The sequence below is a fragment of the Schistocerca serialis genome, chromosome 3 (genome assembly GCF_023864345.2).
Source record: "Schistocerca serialis cubense isolate TAMUIC-IGC-003099 chromosome 3, iqSchSeri2.2, whole genome shotgun sequence".
NCBI lineage: Eukaryota > Metazoa > Arthropoda > Insecta > Orthoptera > Acrididae > Schistocerca > Schistocerca serialis.
In genome coordinates this window covers 1008333032-1008349620 of record NC_064640.1, presented here as the reverse complement: position 1 = coordinate 1008349620, position 16589 = coordinate 1008333032, and the positions used below count along the sequence as shown (strand labels likewise).

The window sequence follows — 16589 nt, the reverse complement described above, 5'->3', positions numbered from 1 at the left end:
GATTACATCTGTATTGCCATTTAAGCTATAGTTGAAATCTGTACTATTAGACACGTTCCATATTCTTGTGATTCACTCACTACCTGGATAAAATAAAAAATTAATAACTATTATGATCAAGAGTCACTATACAATAGAATATTTACGTGGACTACACAAACATGTAACATTATATGACGAATATTCTCTGTATGTATTTGAACTATGTGCACAGTTTATATTTTTGAACTTTACCATGGTGTTTTGATGAGTTCCATAAAACGTAGATTGTATACTGATGGATAAATAAATAAATGAAAATCGATCAGATCGCACCACACTTCCAGGTGACCTCAGTGGGACATTTATTGACAAAATTGCTTGATATTTTTCTGACTTATAGTTGATCTTCAAACATAGCACTAATTTGTGTGTGTGAAGCATACTGTATTACATATTCTACTAAATTTCACATTAAACTGAAAAATTCCTATAAATTTGTTGATCAGATCCGCAGTTCGGACACTAAAGCCAAATCACTTCCAAACGAATCATGCTTAGTAAAGTTCTTTGGCGTTCAAACCCTATTTCAGATGAATTACTGTAGTCACATACTCTTCAGCACGCTCTACCAGAGTGTTGCAATGACAACAATTAAATCCATCTAAACGCTAAACACGTATTCACTGCGGAACAGCTTCACTCATAATCTCGTGTTTGCGAAATTGTGGTCATTTTCCAACTGCCGCCAACGTGATGAAGATAGATGTGGTACACTGATGTATTCATTTCTGATTAATGAAATATGGATGCTTCTACAAGCCTCCTTTTATTAATACGTAATTCTTTCTCAAGAGCAATTGTAACACAAAAATACTGTGTAGCACCATGAAAAATTACTGAGTAGATTTTTGTTAGCTCGTTTGTGTTATGAATTAGTAAGGTTGTAAAAAAGAACACTTCGCAACACATATGAATATGTAATTTACGGTTCTGTTCTGTCCAAACCCATTTACGTGACTTATCTATCATAACACGTTTTTCACAAGTAAATATGTGTTTGTGTATATTGATTACAGCAATGAATAAAATGATAAAAGGTACTAAAAATTTTCCTTTAGGTACTAACAAATTAATTTCTATTGGTCTTACTACATCTTGTAAGCCGCCAACAAAGCAGTGAAACAACAATGCACAACGGCTTGTCCCGGCGGTATTGCCTGTGGAAACCCAGCGCCCTAAGATATTGCTATTCGATCGACATCTGTCATATGTTTGTTGTGTTCACAGAATTTCATGTGTTGTCGTAATCCTTGCGTTTGGCAGAAGTAAATAGCCAACATGGCGTGTATAGTTGATACGTTGGTTAGTTTAGTTTGAAAAAAAAAAAAAAAGTTTACTTATCGGCGGTTCGTGTTTTTGGTGCTTAATGAGTTACTAACTTTTATTTTGTAAAAGCAACAGCGCAGTGCAAAAGTTGATATGTGATGTGTGTGTGTGATGTGTCAGACTTATCTTCGAAAGAAATGTAAATTCTGAAGGTTCACTTTGTTGGATAGGAATATGCCAACTAAAGCATCCAAGAAAGTTGTTGGAATGATTATAAGGAGCAGAAAAACAATAATGAAGGATGGCGTAATGACGGTATGTACCAAGAGCGATAATGACTATGTCGAGATGTTTATTCTGCATGACGTGTGCCGTTTGCTAAATAATAGCGAAATTTCCTGAGAAGTATATTCGAACTATTTACCAGACCGATACGTAACATTATGATCCGAAACCCGATGAGCAGTGGTCACACTAAGCTGTTAGTTATGAATTTGGCGTGGATGACTTAAGAGTTAGTATGTACATCAGTGTGAAACTGCTATCAGTAAAACGAAAGAAATGTGCTCTCAGTTCTTTATTATTAGTAACCTCTCCATTTGCCCACAAAAGCCCTTGTATTTTACAACAGAAATATATTGTTGATAACAATTCTCAAGAGATTGTTCTTATAATTTCAATACCACACTGCCAGTGACTATTTGAAAAAGATTCATGTTAGCACACCAGGAAAAGACAATTTCATATGAGGCAAAAAGTGTCGTTAAAGGTTGTTATGAAAAAATTATTTGTTGTGAGCTACAGAAAATTTCATACTGTCTTGTAATCCATATACAGACTCTGGTTATTCACGAAATTTTTAATGAATTGAGTGTAAAGGACACTTGTTAACCATACACAGTGTTACAGCAGTAACTCTTTCACAGGCTGTTAAAGATGAGTAGCATGTCCTCTACAATATGACTGACACTCAGTATGTAATACAGTGAATACTACTAGTAGCAGTCATCACACACAATTTATCATATGCCATCTCACCATTAGTGCTAAATAAATATTGATAAACATAATCTTTCATGATAAGTTAGTTCCATGTTCCAGGGATCATTTTGCACAATAAATTTTAATGATGTGGAACAAAATCATTTTACATTACATTGCATAGTAAGTTGTGAATATGGTTACATTCTGAAATTTATGACTTTTGTTTTATTTATTTATTTTTCTTATATATAGATGTGTGTTAGTAATTCTTGCTCACCACCTTTTACACATTAAAATAATAGAAATTCTGCTACAGAATAGAAGGAATTGTCAGGGAGCAACTTTTTCAGTTTGTTTTCAAATTTTACTTTGCTGTCTGTCAGACATTTTATATCCCTGGGTAAGCGATCAGAAAATTTCGATGCATCATTGTGTACCTCATTTTGTTCTAAAGACAACTTTAATGTGGAGTAATGAATGCAATTTTTCAATCTGGTATTGTAATTATATTCATCATCTTTTTGAACTGTAGTGGAATATTTACAACAAACTTCATGAGAGCATAAACATACTGTGAATTATTAGTCAGAATGTTCAGCAGATGTGTACAAGATGATTTTGAATTAGCACCACTTATTATTCTTACATCAAGTTGTCGAGCAACAAAGACGTTCTTTATTAAAGATGAGTATGTCACCTTACTGATTTATCTCTCTCCACGATTTGCAGTGATCCTAAGTGCAAATGTGGGTGAACTCAGTTGTTTTAGGTGGTGCAAAATGTGTTTTTTCTTAGTTTAAATTCTCATTAGTATGGGCACCTAAGAATTTTGAAGTTTCCACACTATTTATAATTTCTTCACCATGTAATGTAGGGCCTACTTATCATTGGTTTAGTACCTCACGCAGAACTGAATATGTTGTGTCTTTTTTAAACTGAGAGTGTAACCATTCACAGAAAACCAGTGACTGATACTTTTAAAAACATTGTGCACAGTTTCTTCTGTTCTGTATATATGGTAAGACTGTTCTGTATATATGCTTGCACTATGCTAGTGTCATCTCTGGTTGTATATTAAACAGAAGATCGTTTACATATATGAGGAACAATAATGGACGGAATACTGAGCCTTGGGGAATGCCATATCTGATGTCTCCCCAGTCAGAATTATGTCCCCAGACTATATTGGTTGAATTACTAAGCACTACCTTCTGTATTCTGCTGGTAAGATTTACATCCATTGGTTGGCTGTACATCATTCCCATAAAACTTCATTTTTTCTAGGAGAATAGTATAATTCATGCAGTCAAATGCCCTAGATAGATCACAGGAAATACCAACCAATGCTATATTATTATGAAATGCTTGTAAAACTTGGTGAGTGAACATGTAAATGGCATTCTCAGTAGACTGAAACCATAACTGTGATTCACTGAGGGCATTATTGTTGCTAAGGTGAGGTACTATTCAAGAATACATCACCTTAAAAATTTGTAAAATGATGTCAACAGTGAAAAAGGTTGGCAGTTATTGATGTGTGTCTTGTCACTTTTCTTAAAGAGGGGCAGAACAATGGCATATTTCAGTCCCTTTGGAAAAAGTCTTTAGTTAGTAATGGGTTACATGTTTCAGATAAGAATGGCCGTATTATACGCGAACAGATCTTCAGTACTCTAGTGGAAACACATCAAAACCAAATGAGCTTTATATTTATGAGAGAATGAATAATTTTCTTAATTTCAGACAGAGAAGTTGGCAATGTATTTGTATGACTGAATTTTGTGAGTTACTTTTCAACCTACTGCCATGTTTTTTTGCTTCAACTGTTTGTCCCTATACTTTTTACTATATTTAAAAAATGATTATTAAATATATTTGCTACGTGTGTCACATCATTTATAGCTCTTCCATGCAGTTAAATAGTGATTGCTGTGTGTCTCATTTTACAACATTACATATGTCCTTAAGTCTGTTGTTGGAATAATGATTTTTGGCACTGTGTGTGTGGTCCTTGACTTTTTTTTATAACCTTTCTTAATAATTTTGAGTAGTTTTTGTAAACTGCACCAACTGTGGGATCTCTACTTGTTCTCGCCAATAGATAGAGTTCCCTTTACCTTTTACAAGATACTTTATTGCCTTGAGTGGACCATGGTTTTTTTACATGGATGTTTAATGTCATATCTCATTAGCTTATGTTGAAATCAGTTTTAAAATAATGATATGAATTTATCATGGAAAAGTTTAGATATTGTGTAGCATTTGGTGCTATATAAATTTCATCCCAGGTCATCTCTTGTAAACTATTCTTAAAAACATTTGCCCTGGAGTCATTAATTATTCAAACTGGTTTCCACAAAGGAGTATCTACACTGTAAGGCACTATGTTTTTGTCCTAACTTTATTTATTTATTTAATCGTATGGCTAGGGCCTCCAAGCAGGCAGACCGTTCGCCAGGTGCCGGTCTTTCAATTTCACACCACTTCAGTGACCTGCAATCAATGAGGATGATAGGATGATGATGATGACGACACAACACCCAGTCTCTGGGCGGAGAAAATTACCCAAACCAGCTGGAAAATAAACCCGGGCCCAGAGGATTGACAATCCGTCACGCTGGCCATTCAGCTACTGGGGGCGGACTGTCCTAACTAACTGTGCTTCATGATCAGAGAGAACATTTGCTATTGGAGAAACTGTTATTTTTCTTGCTTTGAACTTCACTAAGGAAAACGTCAGTTATGGTCCTACTGTCTCTATCCACCCGTGTTGGAAAGTTAATTGCTGAGATCAAATTGGAAGATTCAAATAAGTAATTTTTCCTATTGGAATCCTGTAGAAAATCTGCAGTGAAGTCACCACAGACTTGCTGCTGGGTGACATAGCAGAGTAAGAAATTCAGACTCCTCATAAACAGTTCAAAATTTCCCGTTTGGGATTATTCAGTTAGGAGCCCAGTTTAGCCCCTATTATTTTATATACATTTCTGGCAGAGAAAGCCTAAGCAAATTGTTATCTTACCATAGGATAGGGGAAAATTGTGTAATTGCCCTCTTTCCCTTTTAATCTACTGGTTTGTGACATGGAAAAACCAAAATCAAGGGAACTTTGTATCTACATGTCTGTAATAAGAGCAGTGCAAAGTCCCTCCCATAATTACAAATGTAGAGTAGCATAATCAGATTTCTTACAATCATCTAAATAATTGAACTTATGTTTAGAGAAAGTTATTGGTGGTAGTTCACTCCTCATAGTGTTACCTATGAAGAGGAATCTGTATTGCTGTATGTTCTAATAATCGTTTGTAAGGTGAATTTACTGTATGTAACCATCAGTTGCCAAACATCTGTGGTGTATCATTTGACTGGCAGTATCTTAAGTACCCAAAAGAAACTTACAGTTTGGGATACTGATACGAACTTACGTGAATCATAGAGCTTGGTGAAACATAAGGAATGGCCACCTTGCCTAATTGCCATTTAAAATAAATGACAGCTCCTAGTTCATCAACAATCAATTGGGATTGCTGGCAAAAACACTTCTGCAACTCATTGTGTGAGCACATGTGATTCCAAATTGATTTTGGAAAGAGAATTTAGTAGACACTAAATATCTGCAGGGGATCGTTATTAGTTTGTTCAACCTGACACTATTGTTACTGGTATCAGAGGGTAGACTAAAGGGACTATATTTTACAATATTCTAAACTCATGTCCCCAAATTTTATGTCATGTCCACAGACACAGATGTTAATTGCTGTAGATCACAACAGAGAGCAGCAGTAGTACTTTCATAATATTGATGAAGACTAGCAAGCAGCTGTTTTGTCAAAGGACATTGCTGTGTGTGGTTGCTGACTTACTTGTAGAGAGGAAAGACTCCTGCCAAGATAAAAATTTTTGTGCGTGGTTATCTTCAGTGCACACTGGACTCGCATTCGGGAGGACGACGGTTCAATCTTGCGTCCAGTCATCCTGATTTAGGTTTTCCGTGATTTCCCTAAATCGCTCCAGGAAAATGCCAGGATGGTTCCTTTGAATGGGCACGGCCAACTTACTTCCCCGTCCTTCCCTAATCCGATGAGACCGATGACCTCGCTGTTTGGTCTCTTCCCACCAAACAATCCAATCCTATCTTCACTGTGTCCATCTGTGCCCATTACTACGTTACAATTAGATGTAAAATTACTCGTAATTATGTATGTGTAAAAGGTATATGTTAATTAGTTTAAATTAACTATATAATTTATTACTTATAAATTTAATGTGACTATTTAAATTCAGCATTTTATAAAACCTGTCATGTCTGTAGGCATCACATCCATGACTGTGGTGTGTCCACAGATGTGAAGTTCATACCCATGGATGGGACAAACATTTAAGTCAGGCTATAAAACTTTGCATGTTTTCTTATTTTAGCTTTCATAAGTTTTAGTTTAATACATTAGCCTATACTATAACTAAATAGGTGTAATTGTAATAATTCATTGTATGAGCTACCTTTTTTGCCAGCCATTGTTTTATCGCATATTACCAAATAAAAAATGTCATATAGAAAATATTTAAGTGGAACCTATGCATATATACATTTTAAATAGACATTTCACTAAACTAGACAGTGTATGCTGCTGTGATTGTTACATTTGATGTTATTAATAAGATTGGTTGGTTGATTTGGAGGAGGGGACTAAACAGGGAGGTCATCAGTCCCATCAGATTAGGGAAGGATGGGGCAATTTAGGGCAATCACAGCAAACCTTAATCAGGATGGCCGGACATGAGTGTGAACCATTGTACCCCCCGAATGCAAGTCCAGTGTGCTGACACTGTGCCATCTCAATTGGTTATTAATAAGGGTAAGAAGATAGGTATGGTTAAAATTCACAAGGTTTCATAATTTTAGTTCTTAGGATAATAAGTAAAAGTCTTGCTTTCATGAGAATGTAAAAATATTTTAACTCAAAAGTTTACTATACAATAACTTGACTTTGTGGAATACATAAGAGTCATATTGATAAAAGAAGATAGTGAAAGCAACCCAGTATGAGAAAGCAAGGGAGAGGATTAAAAATGTCCCACAGAAACTTGAGGAATGGGAGAAAAAAGACTGCACAAGGAAAAAACTGCAAAGAGAAAAATATGTGTCATGACAGAGAGAGAGAAAAGAAAGATCAGAATAGAATGGAAAGACAGGACCCAAAAATGCGAAAAGGAACAAATCTCGAGATGGTCAAGAATATACTCACAGTACAGAACCACATGAATATGATTTTGCTGGACGAAATGAAAAAGTTAAGTCAGCAAGATCTTCCTGGACCAAGTAAAGAAGGAATGTCTGTAAGGAGAGTTGTGTGAAAGAAAACTAGAAGAAGAAGTGGACAGGGTCTGAAAAATAAAATAACAAAATTAGAGAAAGAGAAAAATAAATATAAAAAGAAAATGGAGAGGTAAAAAAAGAAGTATGAAAGACTTCTCAAGAAAACAGAAGATACTCCGCAGAAAAATGTGGAAAAAATTTAAAAGGGGGAAAAAGCATTCACCACTAGTTACAAGAGGATTATTGTTAGGTGAAGCTATAAAGAATCAAATTCAGAAAAATTTTGATAAAACCATGCCCTTGAAAATGAAAAGAAACTTTAAAAAAGTCAATGGAAAAATTATCCAAAGATGTAAGTTAATGAAAGCTATTGGAAGTTTTACTTCACATAACATTATAAAAATGATAAGCTGCCTTTAGCAACTTCACAGTTTACTACGTTGAGTAACACACGTAATGATGTCATAGAATTGCTGGAAAGAAAGAAACCTTAACAAAAAGAAAAAATAGATTGTTTATTAAATAATAGACTGAAAAGTCTCCATAAAGAACTTATTTCTGGAAAAAACTACACGATGTCTTATGCAACATATTGTAAACTTCGACCCTATTGGATTGTTTCACCATATTGCAATAACCGAAACACGTGTCTTTGTAAAGTTCGTACAGACTTTTATTTGTTAGTAAAGAAATTAAATGCACTAAAAATTATAAAGGAAAACACATCTACTGAAGTTCTACAGAATCTTACATGCAATGGAAAACTGAAAGGAAAGTGTTTGGAATGTACTTACCCGGAATATGCCAGCTTAATGTAGATGTGAACCAGTTTGATGAGAATGAAAAAACAATATTTTTTCAGTGGATTGCCAAAAAAGTTGAAGTTCTAGCAAAAATTAAATGAAGATGGTACAAAAAAACTGTCAAAGAAGAAAAAATGCTACTATAGGCGACATTGTTCCTGAATTTAAATATTTACCACCATCATTTATGATATATCAAGAGTAATATAGAACACCAATATGATATAGTCAGAACAATTTAAAACAGTTTGCCTGAGAGATTTTACTTCACTGTGATTTCTCTGAAAATTATAACAGTAAATATCATCATGAAATACAATCAGTTTACCTCGAAGGTTCAAGAAACCAGATTACATTACCAGGGTTGCCACAAGTTCTGGAAATCAGGGAATTTTAAATGTATCAGGAAAAAAAAAAGAAAGAAAAACCACTGGAAAAATCTCATTTTTGCCTCAGTAGCATGAAACTGTTTGTTTACTGAGATGTCACGTTTCGTCACTGGTTGGGTGCAGCTGAGTACATGCGCCGCTTCCCTACTCTCTCATTCTTACTGCTTCTGCCCTTCCCACCCCTCCCCTCAGTTTGCAGTCAATGCTGCCACCACTACTTGCTGCTAGCCTAGCAGCTGCCGATGACAGGCAGGAGGGGTGTGAGGAGTGGTTTGTTTGGGTCTGATTCTCAGAGCCTGTTGTTGACGCAGCAGCCGGAGGCAATGGTCATGTGAGCACAAGTTGTGTCTGAGTGATTGTGTGAATGTGTGCGCGCTCACTTCTTCTGACAAAATGGCCGAAAATTTAGTTGAGAGTGTGATTGTCTTTTCTACGTGCCTGTCTGTGGCTCAGTGGTCATCTTTACGGTGACTTACTACCTGCCCTTGTTATACTGATTTTCAGAGTATTTGCACAAGTTATCTGTTGCTTGGGTGATCGTCGCAGTTTCACTGCATCAGCATGGTGTCTGTGACACGTGAATAGCTGGCCACACAAGTGGACTTCCATGATGGGCCAAAATCACAGGCCATTTCTGTGGGTACCTTAACAGATCGGGCCTGCTGATCTGAAGCCCATAGTTCCCTACTAATATGCAGGTGCTGCATGTCGGATCTAGTCTCACACATCTATGGTGTAATTTGGTGAATTTTCATGCTTTGTCCATGGGCCCAGGACTGTGGTGCTCCTCGGCAGGACATGGCCTTGGCGATGGATTTCAGGAATTGCGACTGTCTCACTGCATGTACATTGTACAGTGCAGCATTTTATAGACATTTTATTTATTGTAGTACATTTTGGCACTTCAAAAGTAGTCTATATATTAGAAAATATGGACGATAAGAAGAAGAAAGTTGTGGCAGTCGCTGGCAGTTTGTATGCTATGTGCTCGTGTATTTCTTGAAAGAAAAATCACATTACCTGTAGAATAATAGACATAACACAGTGGATAATAACTGACAATAAGAAACATAGTAGAACCAGCATTTTATTGACGGTCACTTATCGTGTTGATTTACACAACTCTTCCCCACCTTATACATTTCTTTTGAGGCGCCTACTTTTTTCTGAGGTTATTTCTGAAAGCAATGAAGGTATTTTAAATCTGTCTTGTGACTCCAACAAAATGTGTATTTTTGTCACCAAATGTGTTTCGGTTTATTGAAATAAAATAACATCAGTGGTTTTAATGAAGCATATGTACCATTTGCCTGAATTTCTAAAAAAAAAAAAAAAAAAAAAAAAAAAAAATGCTAAAACTTGTGTGGAAATCAGGGAATTTCACTTGGGGAAACTTGTGGCAACCCTGATTATGCATGTGTGTTCCCTATTACTCCTGTACAATTAAAAATTGAATGCAGTGTCAGTCATTCTGCACTCTCCATAGCAAGACAGTTTACTACTGAAAGTTTGTGTTGGTGTTCTGAGAAAGGCCATGGTAAATGTAAATGTCATGTGACTAGGGCCTCCCGTCGGGTAGACCTTTCGCAGGGTGCAAGTCTTTCGATTTGACGCCACTTTGGTGACTTGCGCATCGATGGGGATGCAATGATGATGATTAGGACAACACAACACCCAGTCCCTGAACTCAGGAATCGAACCCGAGCCCTTAGGATTGACATTCTGTCGCTCTGACCACTCAGCTATGGGGGACGGACAAGGCCATGGTAAAGGATCCCCAGATGGTGTTGGAGGTTGTTCAAAAAAGAACTACTTACAATTTGATTGTCTGCAGTACAGATATTCTAGATACTGAAATTTTTTACAAGAACTTGAAAAATCTTGCCTGGGAATTGTTTGCAAAACTGAACATGATGATATAACTCAACTTGAAAAGGTGCTTCCCACTAAGCTGGCTGTGTTCAAAGGAACTGTGTGCATACATAAAGTAATCTGGAGTTCAGAGAAAAGTCAACTATCTGGGCAAGAAGACTAAGATGCATAGAATGTACTGCTAGTATTCATTGTCCACGTTATACTATTGGAAAAATTAAAGTGAAAACTACAAAAAGTATCTGTTTTATATATTTATTGCACTTATGAGTTCATAACATTAAAATTTTGTACATACACTCCTGGAAATGGAAAAAAGAACACATTGACACCGGTGTGTCAGACCCACCATACGTGCTCCGGACACTGCGAGAGGGCTGTACAAGCAATGATCACACGCATGGCACAGCGGACACACCAGGAACCGCGGTGTTGGCCGTCGAATGGCGCTAGCTGCGCAGCATTTGTGCACCGCCGCCGTCAGTGTCAGCCAGTTTGCCGTGGCATACGGAGCTCCATCGCAGTCTTTAACACTGGTAGCATGCCGCGACAGCGTGGACGTGAACCGTATGTGCAGTTGACGGACTTTGAGCGAGGGCGTATAGTGGGCATGCGGGAGGCCGGGTCTACGTACCGCCGAATTGCTCAACACGTGGGGCGTGAGGTCTCCACAGTACATCGATGTTGTCGCCAGTGGTCGGCGGAAGGTGCACGTGCCCGTCGACCTGGGACCGGACCGCAGCGACGCGCGGATGCACGCCAAGACCGTAGGATCCTACGCAGTGCCGTAGGGGACCGCACCGCCACTTCCCAGCAAATTAGGGACACTGTTGCTCCTGGGGTATCGGCGAGGACCATTCGCAACCGTCTCCATGAAGCTGGGCTACGGTCCCGCACACCGTTAGGCCGTCTTCCGCTCACGCCCCAACATCGTGCAGCCCGCCTCCAGTGGTGTCGCGACAGGCGTGAATGGAGGGACGAATGGAGACGTGTCGTCTTCAGCGATGAGAGTCGCTTCTGCCTTGGTGCCAATGATGGTCGTATGCGTGTTTGGCGCCGTGCAGGTGAGCGCCACAATCAGGACTGCATACGACCGAGGCACACAGGGCCAACACCCGGCATCATGGTGTGGGGAGCGATCTCCTACACTGGCCGTACACCACTGGTGATCGTCGAGGGGACACTGAATAGTGCACGGTACATCCAAACCGTCATCGAACCCATCGTTCTACCATTCCTAGACCGGCAAGGGAACTTGCTGTTCCAACAGGACAATGCACGTCCGCATGTATCCCGTGCCATCCAACGTGCTCTAGAAGGTGTAAGTCAACTACCCTGGCCAGCAAGATCTCCGGATCTGTCCCCCATTGAGCATGTTTGGGACTGGATGAAGCGTCGTCTCACGCGGTCTGCACGTCCAGCACGAACGCTGGTCCAACTGAGGCGCCAGGTGGAAATGGCATGGCAAGCCGTTCCACAGGACTACATCCAGCATCTCTACGATCGTCTCCATGGGAGAATAGCAGCCTGCATTGCTGCGAAAGGTGGATATACACTGTACTAGTGCCGACATTGTGCATGCTCTGTTGTCTGTGTCTATGTGCCTGTGGTTCTGTCAGTGTGATCATGTGATGTATCTGACCCCAGGAATGTGTCAATAAAGTTTCCCCTTCCTGGGACAATGAATTCACGGTGTTCTTATTTCAATTTCCAGGAGTGTATAAATGCATAGGAGCACGTGACTGATAAAAGAATTTTATTATTATTTACTGTAGTCTATGAAACACTTGCCAAAGTTACATTTCATGAAATTGATATCCGTTTACCAAGTGTCTCAGGTCATCAAACAAGAAAAAAACTGGGTCACAGTGACGTTTATTCTGGCACAAAATGAGGACCCTCCTTAGGACAATACATGTTCCCAGGAATCCCAATTTAAAGTCAACAACTTTGTAATTGTTAAATAAGCAGGTGAATTGAACCTGAAAACAATATGCAGCTATGATTGATTTCAAATTTAGTGACAATAAGTATAGTGTTACATACCTTCACAAATTAAAGGACAATCGTCTTGTACCAAAATTTGATTGCTCTTATAATGTATATAGAGCAGACATGATCACAAAATTAGAACTGCCTGCTATGAATAAGAAGCAACAACATTCACTAGTAAATATTGACAAGTACAATAAAGAATAACATTTCTACTACAAATTAATTTGAATTTTTTACTTTTATTTTGGTCTAAAAATCTATAAGTATTGCAAAAGATATTTTATAACAAAAATAAATTTAACTGGAAAAAATTTATTTAAACAAATGTTAATTTATTTTGTATAATATACGAGGTGCATTCAAGTTCTAAGGCCTCCGATTTTTTTTCTCCGGACTGGAAAGAGATAGAAACATACGCATTGTTTTAAAATGAGGCCACGTTCATTGTCAATACGTCCCAGAGATGGCAGCACCGTACAGCAGATGGAATTTTACCACCAGCGGCAAGAATGAGAACTGTTTCAAATACTTAAAATGGCGACGTTTTCCTTACTTGAACAGCGTGCAATCATTCATTTTCTGAATTTGCGTGGTGTGAAACCAATTGAAATTCATCGACAGTTGAAGGAGACATGTGGTGATGGAGTTATGGATGTGTCAAAAGTGCGTTCGTGGGTGCGACAGTTTAATGAAGGCAGAACATCGTGTGACAACAAACCGAAACAATCTCGGGCTCGCACAAGCCGGTCTGACGACATGATTGAGAAAGTGGAGAGAATTGTTTTGGGGGATCGCCGAATGACTGTTGAACAGATCGCCTCCAGATTTGGCATTTCTGTGGGTTCTGTGCACACAATCCTGAATGACGACCTGAAAATGCAAAAAGTGTCATCCAGGTGGGTGCCACGAATGCTGACGGACGACCACATGGCTGCCCATGTGGCATGTTGCCAAGCAATGTTGACGTGCAACGACAGCATGAATGGGACTTTCTTTTCGTCGGTTGTGACAGTGGATGAGACGTGGATGCCATTTTTCAATCCAGAAACAAAGCGCCAGTCAGCTCAATGGAAGCACACAGATTCACCGCCACCAAAAAAATTTCGGGTAACCGCCAGTGCTGAAAAAATGATGGTGTCCATGTTCTGGGACAGCGAGGGCGTAATCCTTACCCATTGCATTCCAAAGGGCACTACAGTAACAGGTGCATCCTACGAAAATGTTTTGAAGAACAAATTCCTTCCTGCACTGCAACAAAAACGTCCGGGAAGGGCTGCGCGTGTGCTGTTTCACCAAGACAATGCACCCACACATCGAGCTAACGTTATGCAATGGTTTTTCGTGATAACAACTTCAAAGTGATTCCTCATGCTCCCTACTCACCTGACCTGGCTCCTAGTGACTTTGGGCTTTTTCCAACAATGAAAGACACTCTCCGTGGCCGCACATTCACCAGCCGTGATGCTGTTGCCTCAGCGATTTTCCAGTGGTCAAAACAGACTCCTAAAGAAGCCTTCGCCGCTGCCATGGAATCATGGCGTCAGCGTTGTGAAAAATGTGTACGTCTGCAGGGTGATTACGTCGAGAAGTAACGCCAGTTTCATCAATTTCGGGTGAGTAGTTAATTAGAAAAAAAATCGGAGGCCTTAGAACTTGAATGCACCTTGTATAAAAAAATAAAGTGGGGGGTATAAATGGAATGGAAAAGAACTTATTGATCTAATATTGCTTAAATCAAAACCCAATTATGGTTATAATAGAATAATAATACTTTTGTAATTGAAATTTAAGCTCATTTTTATTTACCAAAGAAAGTGCAAACTGTTATCTAATTTATAATTGTGTCCATAGACCAAAATATTGTGTCCATTGAATCACACCGTCGTGTGTGGATATGTACAACCTTTACTTTTATGCCACAATATGATTTATTATAAAAGAAATTATTCAGATACTGAAGGGAGACGTAAATTTAATAGTCATAGTTGACTGGAATTCAATAGTAGGAACAGGAAGAGAAGGAAACGTACTAGGTGAATATGGAATGAGGTCAAGGAATGAAAGAGGAAGCTGCCTGGTAGAATTTTGCACAGAGCATAATTTAATCATAGCTAACACTTGGTTCAAGAATAATGAAAGAAGGTTGTATACATGGAAGAAACCTGGAGATACTGGAAGTTATCAGATAGATTATATAATGGTAAGACAGAAATTTAGGAACCAGGTTTTAAATTGTAAGACATTTCGAGGGGCAGATGTGGACTCTGACCAGAATCTATTGGTTATGAACTGTAGATCGAAACTGAAGAAACTGCAAAACGGTGGGAATTTAAGGAGTTGGGACCTGACAGAACCAGAGGTTGTAGAGAGTTTCAGGGAGAGCATTAGGGAACGATTGACAATAATGGGGGAAAGAAATACAGTAGAAGAAGAATGGGTAGCTTTGAGAGATGAAATAGTGAAAGCAACAGAGGATCAAGTAGGTAAAAAGATGAGGGCTAATAAAAATCTTTGGGTAACAGAAGAGGTACTGAATTTAATTGATGCAAGGAGAAAATACAAAAATGCAGTGAATGAAGTAGACAAAAAGGAATACAAACGTCTTAAAAATGAGATCGATAGGAAGTGCAAAATTGCTTAGCAGGGATGGCTAGAGGACAAATGTAAGGATGTAGAGGCGTATATCACCAGGGGTAAGATAGATATTGCCTACAGGAAAATTAAAGAGACCTTTGGAGAAAAGAGAACCACTTGCATTACTATCAAGAGCTCAGATGGAATCCCAGTTGTAAGCAAAGAAGGGAAAGCAGAAAGGGGGAAGGAGTATATAGAGGGTCAATACAATGGCGATGGTAGTTGAGGACAATATTATGGAAATGGAAGAGGATGTAGATGAAGATGAAATGGAAGATATGATACTGCGTGAAGAGTTTGACAAAACACTGAAAGACCTAAGTCGAAACAAGGCCCCGGGAGAAGACAACGTTCCATTAGAACTACTGACAGCCTTCAGAGAGCCAGCCCTGACAAAACTCTACCATCTGGTGAGCAAGATGTATGAGACAGGCGAAATACCCTCAGACTTCAAGAAGAATATAGTAATTCCAATCCCAAAAAAAGCAGATGTTGACAGATGTGAAAATTACCTAACTATAAGTTTAATAAGCCACGGCTGCAGAATACTAACATGAATTTTTTATAGACGAATGGAAAAACTGGTAGAAGCCGACCTCAGGGAAGATCAGTTTGGATTCTGTAGAAATGCTGGAACACGTGAGGCAATACAGACCCTACAACTTATCTTAGAAAATAGTATAAGGAAAGGCAAACCTAAGTTTCTAGCATTTGTAGACTTAGAGAAAGCTTTTGACAATGTTGACTGGAATACTCTTTTTCAAATTCTGAAGGTGGCAGGGGTAAAATATACAGGGAACGAAAGGCTATTTACAATTTGTACAGAAACCAGATGGCAGTTACAAGAGTCGAGGGGCATGAAAGAGAAGTAGTGGTTGGGAAGGGAGTGAGACGGGGTTGTAGCCTATCCCCGATGTTATTCAATCTGTATATTGAGCAATCAGTAATTGAAACAAAAGAAAAATTCGGAGTAGGAATCAAAATCCATGGAGAAGAAATAAAAAATTGAGGTTCGCCGTCGACATTGTAATTCTATCAGTGACAGCAAATGAGCTGGAAGAGCAGCTGAATCGAATGGACAGTGTCTTGAAAGGAGGATATAAGATGAACATCAACAAAAGGAAAACAAGGATAATGGAATGTAGTCAAATTAAATCGGGTGATGCTGAGGGAATTAGATTAGAAAATGCGATGCTTAAAGTAGTAAATGAGTTTATAAATTTGTTAACATCAAGTATAGATTTAAGTGTCAGGAAGTCATTTCTGAAAGTATTTGTATGGAGTGTA

General features: G+C 38.5%; 1 protein-coding gene across 1 annotated transcript in view; it reads left to right on the top strand.

The window, feature by feature from the left end:
• The first annotated feature begins 1319 nt into the window (after positions 1-1319).
• Positions 1320-16589, top strand: part of LOC126471460 (hippocampus abundant transcript 1 protein) — a 103869-nt gene continuing 88599 nt past the window's right edge. The window contains exon 1 of the mRNA XM_050099652.1: positions 1320-1623. Coding sequence (XP_049955609.1) covers positions 1543-1623 — 81 coding nt within the window. The 5' untranslated portion in view covers positions 1320-1542. The remainder of the gene's footprint in view (positions 1624-16589) is intronic.